A 19210-nucleotide genomic window follows, 5' to 3' on the forward strand; every position below is an offset into this window, starting at 1 on the left:
CCTTCATTCCTTGCTTTCCCTAGCAGAAATCCCCGAGGCCAGGGAAAGCACTATCGAAGAAGGACACTCAGGTCCGGTGTGGATTACGTGTTTGCCGCGGTTCAAATTCTTCGCGGCGCGATCCAACGCCGGGAACTCCGGCAATGTCACCTCATGACCCTTGATTTCCAGCCGGATGGATTCCCCGGCCTCGAAAATGATCCCGGAAGGCCACAATGGGATATCAAGACACACAATCTGACCTGGCTGGATCTTGTCCTCACTGTCATGAGGATGCCACGCCATCGCGGGGGCAAGCATCGCGACTTGTTCCTCAGAGAGGGTCGGGTCCGCGCGGAGCTCCCGGTGAGAAGCTCGAAGTCTACCGTTGGGGCCCAAGTATTTGAAGATATTCAGATTGGGAATGTCGTCGGCCTTAGTTCCTGCCGGGAGAGCCTCGAGGGGGATGTTGACTTGCATTAATGGCTGGCCCTCGGCGTCAAGTTTTCGACAAATCACGTAGACGTCCATGTCGTCCGCGTCGGCGCAGGACATGTACAACTTGACCTGGGAATAGCCGATGAGCTCCGTGTACGTGTTGAATTTGTGGACAAAGTGCGCGCCATCGTCGTCCCAAGAGTCGGATTGGTAACTGATCGAAGACGCCTCGCCGGGCGGAGCGCCGCTCTCGCTTATCGTTGCAGTTGCGCCATCCAGGAAAAATGTCCGATGCTCAACGTAGCTGGGTGGATAGACTGCTTCGGGTCTATTCACCACACAGTCGCGGTTGAAACCGAGCAGACTGTGCCGCACTTTGGGCGTCGACTCCCAGTCGTTGGCTTTCTCGTACAGGTAGCGATCGAAGAACTTCTGTAGGTCGTCGTTTGCCCATTTCTGGTACAGGTCATACCACTCCTGAGTGTGGTGGATCCGTAGCCTGTACTCAACTCGCAAGGTTAGCAGCCAGTATCACAGAAGAGACGGGCGGAGGGGGATTATTAGCAGACCATTTGTCTTTGGACGACGAGAACAAGAACCCTCTCAACGTGCCTTCGGTGTGCAGCATCGTCGAGAAGCTCGACAATGCGTAGATGGGCACGTCTATCTGAGCGAACTTTGCACTTTTGTCGTCCCAGTACTGATTCCACAGGGGATATTGACGGATCATAGCACCTGTGTCTTCTTGCCGGTTCTTCCCTGTAGGACATTGAAAGAGACGTCAGTGACTTGTGCGGGCTTCTCAACGGCAGGGCTTTGTCGCACCACAGTAACCACTGCCCCGATAGTCGACAAAGGCATAGTTCGGAATGCCACCTCGGCCGAGCAGTTCACGATAGTAGTCTGCGATGCCCTCCCAGGGAGCAATGGCCTTCAGATGAGGTGGTCGCTCCGCAGCGATAAACCTGCGAGGTCAATTAACTCCGGGGAAGATTAGAATTTTGGCCATCCACATACCACTGGGCGGCAGCGAGGTATGAGTTGCCGGCGAACGCAACGGCTCCATTGCACCACGGCTGGGAAGCAATGCATTCGACGGCATCGTATCCGTCTCGCCCCTCCTAGGTCGCAGGTCAATATGTGCCGAGCGCCAGCCAGGGTAGGATGTGCACCCCCCTCAGATCCGGGTAGACTCACCTGCGTTCCCAGCATGTACATGTCTCCGTCAGAATCAAAGACACCCCGCGAATCCACATTGACAATGGCGTAACCTCGGGAACACCATTCCGCCGGATCCAGGGCCTCAAACTTCTCCAGGTCACTAGTCCAGTCTCTTGGTATTCCAGCCCGCCAAGGGACTCTATCAAGGCTCTGGAAACCTGGAGCAGAAACGGATTCAGCGCGTCTCGCGGGTGAGTGCACTGTGAGAAGAGGGACGCACCATTCCCTTGTTTTCCATACGGACTCCATGCCAATATGGCCGGAACAGGTTGATTGTCCGACCGCACAGGTCGAAAAACGTCGGCCCAAATTATCGCGCCGTCACGCAGAGGGACACGAACATCTCTTTCAAAGATCAAGTCCTCGGTCAATGCGCGTCGTCCTTCTGCCTTCCGCCATCCTTTTGGGAGGACTTCTTTGCCTGGACCAAATTGCTTCCAACGATGACTGAAATCTCGGTTTGCGGGCTTGAAAAGTACCTCAATGCCGGCGACGTTGGTGGCCATATTGTCGTGTGTTGTGGTGGAGGACGAGAATTCGGAACTACCTTTGATCGGAGATCAGGTGCCGACCAGATCACAATTGGTCTAAATACTACTTCGTAAGACGAGAGATCTTTTACGGCATGCGCCGCCGGTCATTTTCTGCCGCCGGAACAACCGGCGGACGGATTCCTTGGATTTTAGGGGTTGCAGAGGGTTTGCCCTATGGGGCTCTATAACCGATAGACATGGAAAATTATTAATGCAATGTCCACTCCCCCAGGAATTTCGTCCGGAGCGACTCTGGACGATGTGCGGTTGACAAACCTCAGCCTCTGCAACAGCTACCTTACCAGCCAGAACGATTGGTCCAGATTCGAAGTCTTTCACCACCCAACTCGTTGCGAGGCATGTCGGACGTCCACAGCCATGCGGCCCAGCCGGCCACAGATATCGAAGCGAAGGCTCATGACAAGTATGAGCTCAAGGAAGTAGAGGAGGCCGACTTGACTGTCCCTGTCCAGAATGCTGGATCCGATAGAGAGGAGATGGAACCAGAGCTCCACGCCCGCACCTGGATCGCCCTGGCGGCACTTTTCCTGTTGAATTACACCCAAGTCGTGGCTCTCCAGGGCCCTTCTTCTGTTGTGAGTATCGGATATTGTCTGCCCTCGGTTTGCAGAGAACCCAATGCTGATTCCTCCCCAGCTGACGTACATCGGTACGGACCTCCACAACACCGAAACCCAAGCGTGGGTGGTTGTGGTCCTTTCACTTGTCCAAGGCGTCATCGGGCCCATCATTTCCACTGCATCCGACACTTTTCAAGCACGCAAGTTGTTGCTCGTCGGATCCAGCGTCATATCCTTCATCGGCGCATGCATCGCCCCGGGATCCAGCGATATCTATCGACTCATTGGTGCCAATGTCCTCATCGGTGTTGGCTTCGCATCGGTGCCCCTTGCTTATGCCGTTCCCAGCGAAATTGTTCCTCGGAGATGGCGTCCGTGTAAGCCGGGGCTTCTTTCCCAGGCAAGTCGACAAGAGAAGAATCTAACAAACGTCTTGTTTAGTGGCTCAAACCGGCGTCAATATCGCCGCCATCCTGGCGACGATCTCGGGCCCTTTCACGATTGGTGCGCTGACTAAACGCAACGCCCACACCGGGTGGCGGCAATTCTATGTATGCGAATATGTACCAGGCATTCAATGCCGGAGTGGGCTATTTGGCAATTTTGCTGACTCGTTTGTGAAAAAAGTGGTTTCAGGCGGCGCTTTGGGGCGCCACTACCATCGTCATCTTTGTGGGCTACCGGCCTCCCAAGCGACATGGCAATTTTGATCACCTGTCCTTCTGGGCCAAAATAGGCCATCTGGACCTCATCGGATGTGGGCTCCTCACGGCTGGATTGACCCTGTTCATCACCGGCGCCAGTCTGGGCGGGGGCCTGTACAGCTGGACCAACGCCCGCACTCTGTCAACCTTGATCATTGGAATTATCGCCCTCATCGCGTTCGGGATCTATGAGTGGAAGGGCACAGAGACGGGCATCCTACACCACGATCTGTTCCGGGGCGGTCGCAACAAGGGACGAACCTTCGCCATCTGCGTCGGTCTGCTCTTCCTGGAAGCCATCATGATTTTTGGCTTTGGCCTCTTCTATCCAATCCTGTGAGCAGCACCAACCAAACATGTCATTGCTTGATCACCAGACATCGCAAAACATGCTGACCACCGGATACAGGTCACAGATGCTCTTCACCGACGATCCCGTCCTGGTTGTCGCCCGCTCCCAGGCATGTTGGATCCCGGCCCTCTTCTCCACCGTCCTCTGGGGATTCATCAGCACCCACTTCCGAACCATTCGAGAGCCACTGTTCGTAGGCTTCGCGGTATTTACTGGCGGCTTGATTGGTCTCGCCACCATCCAGCCAGGCCAGTCCATCAGTGCCATCGCGTTCTCCTGTCTCATGGGCGTCGGGTTCGGCGCCCCCCTCATCCTCGTTGTCACCGGCGTCCAGCTCTCCACGCCGCACAAGTTGATCGCCACGGCCACCGCCTGCACCACCTCCTCCCGCGCCGTGGCCGGAGCTATCTTCTCGGCGATCAACGCTGCGGCATTCAACACCCGGTTGAAGAGTTACTTGCCTGAATATGTCGCGCGGGCTGCGTCGGCCGCGGGACTCCCCGTCGCGTCCCTCCCCGAGTTCATCGAGGCCCTGGGCACAGGTGATAGCGCGACGTTGGCAACAATTCCAGGCGTAACTCCGGCTGTCATTGCCCAGGGAGTGCGTGCCCTGCAGCAGGCTTTTGCCGACTCTGTTCGGATTGTCTTTATCATCGCGGCGCCCTTTGGAGTCGTCGCCTGCATTGGCTGTTTGTTCCTGGGCGATTTGCGGGAGACCATGAATTACCGTGTTGATGCTCCGATCGAGGACCTACATGCGTAAAAAGACCACCATACCACGAACAAATAGGTCGACAGAGTAAAATTCTGGCTAGCATTGACTTGATTCTCGACACTTCATCTTCATTCACACTTGCTGTTCTTGTGGTTTCTACCACCAATGTGACCCAAAAGTATGGAGACGTAGCTTACTCGCATGTATACAGGATCTCGGAGGCGTCTCAAAGTGGCCCTTATGCCCATCAAAGGGCATTCCATCTATAGCACATCACCCTTTTCTAGGAGCGGGCAAGGGGTGTTTCTAGCCCAACGTTCCGCAAATGAAAGAAAAGGGGTCCGCCGGGAGTCAACGTGATACATCACCCTTACCAAGACTCCCAAGCTCGTCTGGTAACGAGTTCATCTTCCGAGCCCGGGATCCGAGAGACAATGGGCAGTGGATAAGCGGAAAGGGGGCTTGAGGCCGGGAGGGCCAGGGTGCCACCTGTTATCATCTGAGGAGATTCCAGGCAAATCACCAGGTATTCGTCGTTAGCACTTTGATAACAGGGAATATAGGGAATACTACCCATATATAGTCTTGTTATCCATGCAATGTCGACTTGCACCTACTATCCTGCTCGATGGTACCCAAGATTTCGTGAACGATAGGTACCATCGAATCCTAAATTTCGAAAATCGCTTGTTACCCATCGTAAAGTCTCTCGGTTTTTTGAGTTCTAGCTTTATTAAATATATTTGTAGGCCCTCGTAAAGTAAAATTTATTTCGAATATTACTTGCAGGCACTCACGCTATGTGGCATTAAAGGTGATGGATGCCAAGAAAGTCCCCACCCCTTAACGAAATGAACGAATGGAGAAAACTCCTGCGGAAGGAACTTCTACCAAGACTGTGTGACATATGAGTTGTCAGTCCTGCCATTTCATTGGTGTCGTGGTAATAGCAATGACACCTAGTCTAAGGCCAAAGACCCAGAACAAAGCCTGAAAGGCCAAAAGACCGCCGGGTGAAGATTGCAAGCGTTCCCTACCTTGGGATGTTCTCATAAAATTCGGGGACCTCGCCTATTCACGAAGATTAAGTCTCACATCGGTTGTCTTGGGTTGGGGTTCCTAGCATCAAATCTCTTGTCTGGTACTGGATGGAGTCAGAGCGACGTTCTGTGGCTATATTTTTACGGTCGATGGCTGGTGTCTCATTCGTGGTCTTCGACCCATGGGAGTGAGCCTCGTGAGCCTCCCACGGGAGCTGGGGCTCATACTTTGTCACCTCCCGAATCTGGTTTGTTTACATCTTATTTGTCTAGACGCGATGACTTTTCTCTTCCTGGAAGACTATGCACATATCTCCGTTGATGGTTGAATCAGCGGCCAGCAGTGACGCACTGCACCGCCTCCCTTGCGGGGCTACACTATTGAGTCGATGATTGCTTTACTGGTTCGGCCGCTTTGACAGATTCTGTGTGGCCTTTTGGCCTCATACTGTCGTGGGTAGGAGACGCTGCCCCCGCAAAATCCAGCGAACATGGTGAGATCCTCAAAATGTAGTTAGTTCGTGACTGTAACTTCGAAAATTGGCCGTACTGCTTAACAGGTAAATCTATGACCCGCCACTCTTTGGGAAATGTACGAACGACTCTGTAGTAAGTGATGCCCAAGAAGCATTGCGGGATACTTAAGAGCCTTACCCCGTAAGTTGGCATAAAAAAGAGTCCATCCTTGCACTGTGTTCTGACTCCTCTCACACCAGTTTCGACACAACGTATTCTTTTAACAGGAGAAGAAACTGTTGCAGGAGTCATAGTGGCCACTAGAAACGGATCTTCCTCGTCATTCTTAAAATTGGCAACAGGGTCCGAAACCCTCCAGAGCCAATTCATCCGCCTCGAAAAGGGGTATGTCACGGACGGTTTGAATTACCCACTTTCATCATGCAGGCGTTGCTAATCAGCACCACAAGATCCAGCAGCAATGCCTCACACGAACTTTGAGGCACAGAAGACAGATAGGAACCGGAATGTTCGTGAAAAGAGCCATATGATGAAAAGTGTTCGATAGATGAGATCTAAGTGCTTTCACAGGATCCGAGAGAAGGATTGAAAGGAGGCCATGGTCGAGATCTTTCCACTTGCGTCAAGTGTCTTATCTGTTGTTTGTTTTGCGGTTATGGCGACGACTAGCTCTCCATGAGTCTCGGTTCGCTGCGCGTGTGATTTGAGGTGGATAGCTATTGCTAGCTGCTAGTGGACAACAGACAGTTCATCTCTGGAGGATATGGGAGAAGGCCAGTCGTTTCTCAGCTTGCGATCCGTGACCAATCCGTACCACCCCAGTCTGCTCTCGGGCTCTGAGCTAATCTCTCCACCCCCATCGCGGTGCAATCCACCTGACAAAGTAGACCAGCGCAATCAGAACAGGAACTTCAATTAAGGGACCCACCGTCGTAGCCACGGCGACCGCAATCGCCAGTTCAAAATTATTGCTGGCCGCTGTGAAGCTCTGCGTGGCCGCTAACCTGTATCCGAATCCCAATTGTTCCGTGATCCACAGGGTGAGGAAAAAGACGACCACAAAATAGATGATCAGTGGTGCGGCGACGCGGACAACCGAGACGATTTGATAGACAACCTGCTTACCCTGGGATGCAAACATCACCAGGATAGTGTGAAGGAGTCCGATGAGCGACCAAGATGCGATCCACTTGATGAATTTCTGATCGTACCACTTGTCGTTGATGGCGCGGAGCGCAAATCGAGTTGCGATCGCGGCACCCAGAGGTATCCCAAGAAAACCCCCAACACTACGCGCAACGACCGTATACGAGGCTGACCTCCTTGCTCCTTGGCTGATGACGTTGACTAAGAGGACTGCGAGAGGCGCACAAAGCACCATTTGAAGTATGGAATTCACGGCGACCAATATGGCACAGTATTCCTCATCGCCACCAGCCAGACCGGTCCAGATCAAGACCTCGAAGAAGGAGAGTCGGTGTATCATCTTTCAGATCGTCGCAGTCGTTCACCAACCATAGCGATACAGCGTGCCAGCCCAACAAATATGAACCCATTTCTTAATCCCAGTTCGTCTGGCAGGAAAGCCCAAGCCAGCCCAAGCTGTGACTCACACAGTTTGTTTTGCTAGGCACGCGTGATTTAGCATTAGAAGAGGGGCAACAATCCAATTGGTAAAACCACTGAAAGCCAATTATATCCAAATCTAGTGATGCGCAAACACCTTATGTAACGATTCATACTTTATCTTGCACAAGATAGGATACATCATCACTAACAGGCCAATAGCTGGATGCTGGGTCAGGTTCGCTCGCCCTACGGAAGGTTGTTCTGTCTTGCTCACCTATGGGAACAGAGACATCAACGAATTTTCCCCGCTGCGACGCTGGTCCGACACCGACAACAAAGTTCCCTAGGAGAATGCCGACGACAATGGCAAGCAAGATCCAGAGAGCGAGAAGGCGCTCGAGCAAACCGAGCCCAGCGTAGACAGATTCTTGGCCTCGACCGGCGCATATGTACATCCCTTTTCTTCGTTTGCTCGCATCTGATCGTGGCCAGTCCGTGAGGATCTGCGCGGCGGTTTTGGTTCATGGCTCTCTGGAGTATTCATGAGGATGTCTGAGAAAGACTGCGAACACTCTACAACGAGTGGGAAGAGAGCAAGTGGAAAAAGTGTGGTCGTAATTGGAATGATTGAATAGATGGGAAGTGGGCCAAATCCATGCAAAGTTCTGAATGCTGGAGGGATAATAAGTGTCGAGGGACGCAGAGGCCGGCTTTTTGATTTGCCTTCGAGCTGCGGCTGATTTAGGATCCAGCATCCTTTGTAAAGTGTCTCCAGCACGACGATGTCGTCACCAAAGCTTACCCTTGCAGACCAATGACAAGCTCTCAGTGACAAAGCGCACGGATTATCGATGAGTGGAATAGTATAGAGCTTTCTCGTCACTTCCTTCGTCCTCCACAGCGAACTAATTCGCCCACGTTTCCTTGCCCTATTCCAAGTGCTTGTCGATGCTCCTCTTTCCTAAGTATCTGAAGAGTTCTTTGTTATCCCGCAGAACCCCTGCTTGAGGCATGTCTATCATCATTTCCTAGTATCACGACGAGATCGACACCGTGCCTGCGGCCCCAGCTGTATCCTGTATCACAAACACAATCGGCCGTCTGCTCTCCGGATCTTCAGTCTCGTAGGAGATGGGGCGAGTGTGAGTTAATGTAACCAGAGCCTTCCGAATCATGGATACACGGTGACTCAATTCGCTTTGGATCAAATGGATTCGAGTGCCAAGTTTCCACGATTTTCGAGCGATAACGCCCCAGACATACCAGTTCTCTAGAAGCCAACGGCTAAACAAGCTGTCCATGACACACTGTTAGGGATGGGAAAGGCAGCCAAGAGCTCCTGTCTCAACGTCTCGACCGAAGAGGGGCAGACATCTGTTTCGCCGGAGAATTTCAGTGCTCTAGATTCCTAGAGTGACTCCCTGTCACCAAATTTAACGATCCGAGTGATGGTGAACGCTGGAGGATGCCAATGTGGGTTCATGGCCAACGTTTAGCAGGCAGATTACAGATTCCTTCGCCCACAACTGGGTGGAAAAATGCAATCGGCATCTGGCCAGGCTCTTCTCTCCTGAAAAATCCCACTCCAACCTAGTCAGGCTGGGCTATCACCGCACCCATCCGAGTTACTCGGCTACCACACCACGGCCGCCGCTATTCTGTTCATGGTCCTAAACCTGCTTCCGTGACTGAGAAGTGTTCTCCGTACTTCGTATGGGTAGCAGACATACCTTCCGTAGCTCATGGCCATCATTCCTCAGAGATGTCGAAGACAATATGCAGACAATGAAATTAGGCTTCATCAGAATGAGATGCTGTCTTTGTCTTATGAATAACTTGGACGCATCTGGTCATCATCCTAAAGATTCGTCAACGATTCATGATGTGCTGAAACCAGGAGCCGCCTACTGATACCTTAAGACTCGTAAATATATTACCAAAGTGCTGTGGCCTATTGGGTGTAAAGTTGCCTTCATAACCCTCCGATGTCGAGGAAGTCTCAACAGTCTGAAGACCGGTGGTCGGTGGCTCGTCCGGTGAAAAGACGATTTGGAGCGGCACCTCGAGAATGAATTTATCAATCCTTATCCCATTAATGCGGATGCGAACGATGAGGCTGTGCTGCCTCGAAGCCAACGCAGAACAGAATGTGGGCAATAGATCACCGGGAACCGTGAACAGGAGATTTAGAGAGCTCCGCCATATCCCTGAGTAGTCACGGTCGTCGTCGGATGGTGGCTGAGATGTGCTTAAGGTATGTAAGGATTTTGATCCTGTGCAGGGAGAGAGTGGGCCTGTCCACGAATTGGCGGAGTGATTCTGTTCTCCGAGACTCATGACCTGGTCTTGAAGACAAATCGGACTGTCGACGGTGAGCAATTTTTGGCAGGGAAACCTCGCGAATGGCCGAGTTGAATAGAATGTTTTTATGTGCAGCCCTATTAAAGTCTTGAACCGAATTTTGGGCAAGTACTGAACAAAGTTCTGGAGAGCATGACCTGTGGTGGAACCTGGATTCGGTCCTTCAATTCTTATATGGAGGGCGAGAGTCGTGCTGCCCATCAACGTTCCTCGCTGCAAGATCACAGCCGGGGGCTCCATCGTTGACAGAGTCATTTGGTATGTGTCGCGGTCAAATACGGAGAGGTGCCACGTGTGAGCCTGTGACTCGACAAACTCTCCTGGGAAGTCTGATGTTTCGAGAGGAGGCTGTATTTCGGTCGGAGTGTGTATGAGGATCTCCCTTTCGTCCTTCAGCGACACCATTCTCGAGCCATCCATCGTTCTAGCAGTTCCATTAACGACCAAGGAATAACTAATGTTTGGTTGGGCGTAGAAGTCGTCGTCGTCACTCAGGGTCTGCCCCACTCTGAACGATGGAGGCAGGCTCAAGCACTGCTGTGGCACCCCTGAGCCTTTCGTCAGAGCCAAGCGTGAAATTGTAAAAGAGAAATGTGCTGAATAGACAATGATGCCATTGTCGCGATCAATTGACCTCTCAAAATCCTTCATCTCGTAATGCTGTGACAGAAACTGAAAGGTTTCAGCTTCCAAATTCCCGGAAGAGGCTCTTATATTACCTTGTACTTGGCCATGCCAACGTTGAATCTGTTGAATTCAACATTGTTGAGCTTTCGGGTGCAAACTTTCGATATGCCTAGTTATTCAAACAAACCCGTTAGTGGTGCAAGTGAACAGGAAGTCAAAACGACTGACCTTCAAGGCAGATTCGTATCTTCTCAATTCCCAGATCGACCTTGCTCTTGATGCTCATATTGCCACTTAGCTCTTGAAGAGGGAGCCAGAATTCCTGAATGGCCAGTGAATCTGTATAGTTCGACCGGTGTTCTTGCTGCTTTCGAGTGATATCTCGACGACGACCTCGTCACTCACACGGTCTTTGCCCATGGCGATCTTGGCAGCCGGCGTCGGGGGTCATATATGTTGAGCAGTATGAGTGACTGACAAAAAGAGCTGGCCATATTTGACTTCCTTGCTCGTAGTTATTGTGTGACCAGAACTGTGAGTCTTTCACCGGGCCTCGAATAGAGGGATGATTTAGGACCTAGTGTATAGGTGATGAACGGTTTAGCACTTGAGTGCCTGTCATGCAGGGAGGATGTCGTCGCCAAAGCTGTTGAGCAACTACACACCAAGCTCTAATTACAAGAAAGGCTCGATGCTCTCGCCATCTTTCTACCCGCCCATGTTTGCTTGCCCCTTACATAAGCCATGCACGTAGCGCCCCGCTACACTAGTAATGAGTTTCTCGATAGTAGGTGAGTGGAATTGTATTGGTAGCTAACTAAGTGGGGCGTGCCGAAGGCCGCTTTTATTCCCAGTTACTAGCGCCTTGGCATATTTCACACCCTGGATACCGCAGCACGCCAAAATTCATCATACAAGAACTTAACAACGTCTCTCGTCAATCAGACACACTGATAAGGGGTCTCTAGTATTCCTTTTCAGTAGAATCTTGCATCGAGAAGCTTCTAGAGCGCTCGTTGCTAGTTGCAGCTCTTTTCGGCTGTTTTTGGCCCCCAAATTGACGGCAGTGGCCGGGTTTCTGGGGTTAAAGCTGGTTGCGAGAGCTGAAATGCTCATACAAGAAACAACGTATGATTTTACTTTTCATTATCAATTGAGTGCTCTGGTGGAACACAGTTGCATGTTGAATTTTGGTATAGATTGGTACTAGTCCACTAGCTTGTGATTTACGTTATATTCTAATCTTTCCCATTCTTCCAATAGATATTGCTGAACCTCGGCATCTGTCTTCGGAAATCGCTTTCCAATGCGATATTTAAGAAGACGCCAAACACTTTCAATAGGGTTGACAATCTGGTGAATGAGCAGGCCAAACCATTCGAATAACACCATGATACTGTGGTATCAGGGTAATTTTCGTTAGTACGTTTTTGTGTCTTGGCGTGACTAGGGTTCGCGTGCGCGGGTGCGCTGTGCGAGATGTGTATCTCCGGTACGCCTTTTTCCATTCCTCTAAGGATGTATTACCAAATGGCGGCTCTATCGACACTGAACGAGCTGCTACCGGCTTTAGAGGACCTTATTGCTTTTACTTCACGACCTCCATCACCTCCACGAACTCCACCGCCGAAGGAGAAAAAGAAACTCGGCCCACGACTCACTCGCGATATCCAACGCGATATCATACTACTACGTGAGCTTAACGACTATGAGAGCGATGACGTCGAATATACATATGAGTGAATTGCGAGGTTACTCTCACACCGTCACGGACGGGAGGTTACACAGTGTGCCGTACAATATACGGTAAATAAGCATAAGGCGGCCTATTTGTGCGAGCGTTGTCCGGTGGATAGCGAGGTACCTCAAATCCCTAGTAAAATGGGAGATTTTCAGGTACCTTTCCATTTGTCGACCCGACCTTCAACGGATTAATCATTTTCCGGGATCACGTGCTCCCCCGGGCCTATATGGCGGGGAGCACCCTACTCGATAGATATCGATATCCTCGAGATGATCCACGCATCGGATCCAGTCTGTGGACCACCTCAGACAAGCTCTACTAGTCACACTCGAGATGCTTCGTAACCGAGCGTGAACGGACAAGCCTTGACGTCGAGATAATCCACTGATTGGATCCGATGGGCTGTGGTATTTCAATCAGGCCACGAATTTCATCAGTCCAGTCAATCAGACAAGCAACTCGACATCAGTCAATCAGGAAGGCTGGCGATTATGTCAGTTAATTGACTGTTGGCCACGCAGCTTCTCACAGGATAACATCCAAAGCTTATGCCCACATTACCTTGAACTTCTGATTGAACTCGTCTTGAAGCATGGTGAATGCCTTCAAAATCATCGACAACTCACCATCTCCGAGCTCCAGCCCCCCTCCGTTATCTTCGACCTCCCTTAGCAGCTTCATACCTTTCCCAAAATGCTTCTTCTCCGGTTTGGCTGCCTTGAGCGCCTCACCCATGGTTTCTGGAATACCAATATCATTTTCGACCATATCGTCGCTTATTTCGTCATCCCAGCTGTCAGCCGGCTTCTTCCGGAGAGCAGAAGGTGGTTTTGGAGAAGTTGAGTCGTCCTTTGTCTTCTCGTGAACAGATAGTATCGAAGGACTTATCGTACATTCGTTACCTAACTCGACTTCCAGGACTCTCTCATCGAGTTCTAATTCTCGCGTGTCGCCGGAGCCCATGACATCTAACATCTCGGTTCCGGTGGTCAGGGAGAGCTTGAGAAAATTCTCTAAACTAGTCACGATGGTCGCGAGAACAAGAGAGAAGTCGTTGAGTACAAACCAGATGTCCCCTCTGCGGATACCATTCTCCTTTTCGAGGGCAAGAACGCTGCCATGCTTGAAGAAATCGTAGAGATAAGCGTTTAAGAGTGTCGTGCCATCGCCTGGGTAGGTCCCCACGTAGGGAACCACAGCCTCCTCTAGCCAAACACCGCTGCGAACCATCTTGCAAAGGTCGGATACACTCTCCCACTCGTCTCGATGGCCTGAAAGGGCAACGAAAGCGGAATTAATGCGCACGGGAGGGAGAGCAGATACCAACAGCCCAATCTCCTTTAATGACTTGTCTCCGCCACATTTCATCCCGGTGAGTGGTAGGTTATGGTCGGCTTCTTTGACGTGTTGATCAATGAATGTTGAGACATAGGCAGCGTATATATCTAACGTTCGATCGTTGTGGGCCTGCATTATGCTGGTTGCTGCTTTTGGTAGAGGGGGGAGAATGACGACCGATGACGACCACCGCATCGCCGCGCGGTGAGACTCCAAAACAGACTGTCTGAGATACTGGCGTCCAAAGAGGTGCGACATGACGAGCATCAGTGTGAGCAGAACTTGTTTAGGCCGGAAATGGATGTCCGCGCAGAGCTTGCTGAAGTACCCGCTTTTGAGTAACGCGTGAAATGCAAAGCCTGCATTTCCAGTGTAATATAGGTGAGACACGCAGCCGGCGAAATTCAAAGGGGCACCCGAAGCATCCAACAGATGGTTACGGCGAAGATATTCGATCGAGAATCGCAGATGATGCAAGACAGTATGTTTCGATTCGGGGCCACCTAGGTAGATGCGCGGACAGGAAAGGATTGAGTTGATCGCCTTGACGGCATAGGCCGCATGTTTGGATTCGTGCAGCAAGATGAAAAGCCGCAAAACTAGGCTAGTTGTGATTGGAAAGTGTCCGTTGAGATCCGGGAGCCTTGAGCTGAGTAGACGGCAGACCTTTGAATATGGTACTCCCTGGAAGACTACATTTCCCAGCACGTCGAACCCTCGACGCCCGGCTCGACCGGCTGCCTGGCGAAAATTGAGAGCTGTGAGGAATATCGAGTCTCCTGAGAAGACGACAGTCTTACAGGGCATGTTGATACCTAACGCCAGTGTGCCGGTGGCTATCACCACGCGCAAATATCCCTTCCGGAATAGAATCTCGCACACCTGACGATATTTGCGGTTTAGACCTGCATGGTGAACACCGATGCCACGCTTCAAGGCATCGATCAGCCAATCAGGTACAAGCCGTACCTTGAGGTCATCAGCGTACTGCTGCAGTTCCGACGGCGTGAGCTTCTGTGTATCCGCCAGATGAAATCCGTTGACTGGATCGTCTGGGTTGAAAGACTCGTAAGGACTTGACTCTGCTGACCCTGCATCCCGCATCCGCTCAATCCGCGTTGCTCCTTCGTCGTCGGCCATACCTCTCTTCGTCTTCTTCGGTGCCTTCTTTTTGGCGTGTCTGGCCTGACTCTGTTTCCAGTCTTCCCACTTGCTGACCTGAGTTTTCCAAGCTTGGCTAGACTCTTTCCAGCGAGCTTCGGCTCCTTGAAACTCACTGATGAGACACCGACACATAAGCTCACACGAACTTCGGTCATAGTTGAAGAATAGCGCTGGCAGAGCTCCTTGGTCGTGTAGCGAACAGACAAGTGGCAGGGTGGTGTTGAGGCAATTTGCATCCTCAACCGAACAAGGGGACTCACTTTCCTTGAGTTTTCCAGAAGATATCTGAAGCTCCGGCCGTGATGCGCTCCTCAAGGCATCCTCTAGTTCTCTCAACACCATTTCAAAAGGTGACTGGTGGCTCTCCATCCAGGTCTTCAGAAGTGCTTTCAGCTTCGCTTCCCACTCGATGACATCCGCTCTACGGACGATTCGCGGGAGACAATTTAAAGGGTCCAACAACTCGTCAACGGGAAAGTCCTTTGTCTGGTGCTTTTTCATAGCATTCCACAGCATCCAGCAATCTCGTGGTTCGAGACTGAGATCATCGGGCATCCCCCTTGACCGGTCGACTAAACTAGTAACGGGATGCATGAAAGTTATTCCCACAGCGTTATCAAGTCCAACTGAAGGCAGTTGCGGACGGACCGAGAAACCATTAAAGAGGAAATTTTGTGGTGGATTGTAGACGTACTTCCGTAGATCCGAGTAGCGGTGCCGATGTTCAATCATCTCAAGATGGATGCCGTTGGTCTCCTGAGTCTGGCTGAGCCAAGCGCTGAACTTGCGTGGATTTCCAACTGTAGCTGACAGTGCAATGATAGGACAAGGCGTGAGAAGAAGTAACTGTTCCCATACAACCCCATCCTCCGCTTGGCCAATGCAGTGAATCTCGTCAAAGATGATGCGCTTGACTCGAGATGACCAAGCGCTCGCATTTCCTGGGGCAAGAAGCATGATCTGGAGCATGTGAGGAACGGTGACCAAGACCTGACACCCGGTCGGGTTGTTGATACGATAATCACGGGTGTGGACAGCCCAGACTGACTTTCCACCATGCTTAAAAGATTTGGAGAATCGAGCCTGTACTTCCGCGGCAATCTGATTGACAAGTGCTTTGGTGGGGGCAACGTAGACTAATACCCCGTTGTCATCTTCTTCGAGTACTTGTTTCATGGCGTAAAACCTATAATTCAGATGTCAACACTAATACTTTAAGCATGTGGAATAATATATGCGAGGAAAAAAGGACGAGTTACTGCTGAGTTTGACGGTAAAGTGAAGCAGAAAAGGGTGATAACTTACGAAATAAAAGTCTTTCCAGCACTGGTTGGAGCAACCACAAAGACACTATTCTTCGCATCGATCTGGTCCAAGACGTCTCGTTGCCATTTATCTGGCTCAAAATCGGGAACCCGAGGATCTGGCGCTGAGTCCATATTTCGATCAAAGAACGGCCCAGCATGGATAAGCTGGAATTCCAGGGGCGATAGTTGAATATCCAGACTTTCTTTCCTGGATCTGAAGTCGGCGAACTGGAGGGAAAGGCTCCGCCGTCCTTGGACTGGGAGTGGTTCCATGGCGGGTAAGCGAAGGGCTGAGACAGTACTGGCGACACAAGTTGCTATTTCCGCAGTGATGCCTTGGTTCAGATTTGCAATTTGAAGGATCAAGTTCCAAATGAGCACGGCAATTGGCATTGCATGGGCTCGCTCGTCGGTGGCACATTTCGTTATCCATATCTCAACCAAAATGCTGAGCATGTATGTCAACGCCTCGGCTTCCAATGTTGTTCGTTTATTCTTCGCCAGACTATCCAAATAGTTCTTGACCATTAGAAAGCGGGATGCGAGGTTTGGCTCTCTATCAAACCCAGCTCTCTTGGCAGTCCATGCTTCAATCTGCTTAGTGATATTCTTATTCTGCCTTTCTAGGGTTGCTGCAGCAGCTAGATCTTTGACGTTGGGTTTGAAACCATGTTTCATTCCACCATGGGCAGGGCCTTTCTTAGGCTTGAACTTACTGGAGGCATCCTCTATCTCTGCTGAACCCGCTTTTGACTTCTGCGCCCGACCTTTGGATGGAGCCACAACAACAGTTTCGGGCTCTAAAACACCTCCAATAGCGTTGGTCAAGCTAGCAGCGTAATCCCTCATCTCGGCCATGAATAGCTGATTACGTCGATGAGTACGTGCTTTTTGCCGTTCTGTCATTGTTAGGGCAACTTTCTGGTCGATAGGGCGCTTGTGGTTGTGCCAGTGGCTACGTTCTTGAAAGATTCGTGACGTGGTCTGCTCGGTAGCGGATTCATCTATGACAAGATGGACGGGAGCTAGGTGAGCATTGAACACCGGATTACTGAACGGAAGTACAGCTCCAGAAACCTCGTATCCATTTCTTGGTTTCGCCAACTCCTTGTCTCGGTTTGTATGGATTGTTTCATTGAAACCAGGGCCTTGCATTGTCCTGGCCAGCTTAGTCAGGGTTCTCTGGGTTGTCGGCTCAAACCGCAGGTTGATGCCACATGTGTCATCCAACGAGGATGCAAGAGCCTCAAACCGTAAGAGCAGTGACGGTGCGAAAGCGTGTTGAACGCCAGGCTCCTGAAGCCGGGACACAATGTTGAGAAACAGTCTTCCATCAAGCAGATCGGCTAAATCACAACGTAGCTTTGGGCGGAGAAGACTCGATCGCCAGGGATCTGACACGAGAACGTGGCGGGCTGTGTCGATAAAATCTTTCAGGAACTTCGTGCTCCTGGGATGATTTATGGAGCCAACCGCTCGATCAGGCAGACGACATTCCTCTAAAGCAATGACATGCAAGAGCATCGCACGAGCTTCCAGCAGATGAGTGATGCCAATAGTATCAGATCTAAACATGTGGCTTAAAGTCATCACTACCAGCAAGACCCGTTGTGTTAGAGCAGGCACTGGTGTGCCATTCGGGGTTGTCAGCAATTCTGTTAGGACTTCTGCTTGAGACACGAGGGAATTCGTGTTGTTTAAATTTGAGTTTTGCTGTCTGCTGAGGGCCGTACCCTTCTTTCCGACACCATTGAGGTTCTTTTTCTTTTCGGCGGTATCGCAAGCGGTTTCTTCCAGGATTTGAGGCTCAGCTTGATGTTCAGACCGGGATCCGGTCCAAGAGTCGCCAGGCACTTGTCGTGTAGTGCTTTGAATTTGTGGCAGTTGTTGCGCTTTCTTTCTGGAGCCTTCCACAATCATTGCCATGACCTGTAGCAGCCATTGTTAGACTGTTCTCGATCGCCTCCATTATCCTGCTGGTAAACGAAGAGAGCTGCAGCTCACCTTTGTATCGCGGCATTCCACGCTGGTGATGAGAGCAATATTGTAGCCGCGACAGATGAACCAGTGGATCATTGACCGCAGGGTTACTTTCCGTAGATATTCAAGGCGGAGCGCTGTCAAGTTCTCTTCATTAGATATTTCCTCACTGTGTTCAGAGAGGCTGGTTCTATTAAGGCTAGTCTGCGAAGCACCGTCGGGATCTTCCGCGTTGCCATCGCCGTCTTTTCGAGAGCTTCCATATTTGCCTGCAGTGTCGGATCGTGGAAAAGACCCGTCATGGCACATAAAGAAATAAGCTCCTCTCGATGTTAAATACTTCGCGAAGTCAGTAGACCGATAGGTATCAAAGGCTTTGACTTCTATGGATGGAACAGTGAGGGTAAGATTGTAGCTGAGGTGTTGAATGATGGCTTCTCGAGCAAGGAGATACCTAGAATGAAGTTCAACTGGGGTATTCTGCGGAATGCACATGTCCGCCTGCTTGGAGAAGAAAACTACATGGAAGTTACACTTCCGTTGGAGGAGAGCGCGAAGGAAATTCTCCACGATGTAGGTCGCATGGAGTTGTTGAAAGCCAGGCGAGAAGTCCAGCTTTTCGTCCGAGAAGGAATGAAGAAGCAAGGAGTCTCCCTCGATGATGAAAAGTTCGTCACCCGCGTAGTCGCCGATGAGGTCCACAGTACGAGAGTACAGACTGTCATACCTATGGATAGTCTAGCTGAGAAACTAACAGTAGATAGAAATTTGTTTGGCAGAGGACTTACCACTCCAGCGGGTCTCGAGAGCGGGCCATATTGGAGACGCCCGGACGCTGCACCTTATAAAATAGCTAGGGCAGTCTTAGAGCTATCGTCAACATTTATTGAGAGGTGACCGGAACCATGAGAGTACGACAAGAAGTGGCGGGGGGTGAGGGTCCTCTGAGGTACAAAACCCCCTCTTGCCAGCGTGGTAATGGTTCGACACGTGGCGGGATCTTCGAGGTTGCGCAATTACGCCTGGTGGCACCACATTCTCGAATGCCATTGGACAGTCTCTCGTGAGAAGCATCCAGAA

General features: G+C 51.0%; 5 protein-coding genes across 5 annotated transcripts; 1 reads left to right on the forward strand and 4 right to left on the reverse strand.

Annotated features, from left to right (window-relative positions):
- Positions 1-3: 3 nt before the first annotated feature.
- Z518_08707 (uncharacterized protein) lies at positions 4-2144 on the reverse strand (the record flags this gene model as incomplete). The annotated part of the gene is made up of 6 exons (XM_013414447.1): positions 4-916; positions 987-1176; positions 1243-1382; positions 1435-1538; positions 1615-1796; positions 1859-2144. 6 exons carry the CDS (start codon positions 2142-2144, stop codon positions 4-6), a joined length of 1815 nt encoding a protein of 604 aa, XP_013269901.1.
- A 386-nt stretch (positions 2145-2530) lies between these two features.
- Positions 2531-4571, forward strand: Z518_08708 (uncharacterized protein; the record flags this gene model as incomplete). Its single annotated transcript, XM_013414448.1, has 5 exons — positions 2531-2767; positions 2829-3129; positions 3194-3303; positions 3380-3792; positions 3866-4571. The coding sequence occupies 5 exons, from the start codon at positions 2531-2533 to the stop codon at positions 4569-4571; spliced, it is 1767 nt and encodes a 588-aa protein (XP_013269902.1).
- A 2310-nt stretch (positions 4572-6881) lies between these two features.
- Positions 6882-8064, reverse strand: Z518_08709 (arsenical-resistance protein; the record flags this gene model as incomplete). The annotated part of the gene is made up of 2 exons (XM_013414449.1): positions 6882-7499; positions 7783-8064. 2 exons carry the CDS (start codon positions 8062-8064, stop codon positions 6882-6884), a joined length of 900 nt encoding a protein of 299 aa, XP_013269903.1.
- Positions 8065-9478: 1414 nt separating this feature from the next.
- On the reverse strand, positions 9479-11017 carry Z518_08710 (uncharacterized protein; the record flags this gene model as incomplete). The annotated part of the gene is made up of 4 exons (XM_013414450.1): positions 9479-10642; positions 10690-10766; positions 10826-10919; positions 11003-11017. 4 exons carry the CDS (start codon positions 11015-11017, stop codon positions 9479-9481), a joined length of 1350 nt encoding a protein of 449 aa, XP_013269904.1.
- Positions 11018-12887: 1870 nt separating this feature from the next.
- Z518_08711 (uncharacterized protein) lies at positions 12888-18947 on the reverse strand (the record flags this gene model as incomplete). Its single annotated transcript, XM_013414451.1, has 4 exons — positions 12888-16029; positions 16149-18079; positions 18155-18857; positions 18919-18947. The coding sequence occupies 4 exons, from the start codon at positions 18945-18947 to the stop codon at positions 12888-12890; spliced, it is 5805 nt and encodes a 1934-aa protein (XP_013269905.1).
- Positions 18948-19210: the final 263 nt, after the last annotated feature.

This window comes from Rhinocladiella mackenziei (assembly GCF_000835555.1).
Source record: "Rhinocladiella mackenziei CBS 650.93 unplaced genomic scaffold supercont1.6, whole genome shotgun sequence".
Lineage (NCBI taxonomy): Eukaryota > Fungi > Ascomycota > Eurotiomycetes > Chaetothyriales > Herpotrichiellaceae > Rhinocladiella > Rhinocladiella mackenziei.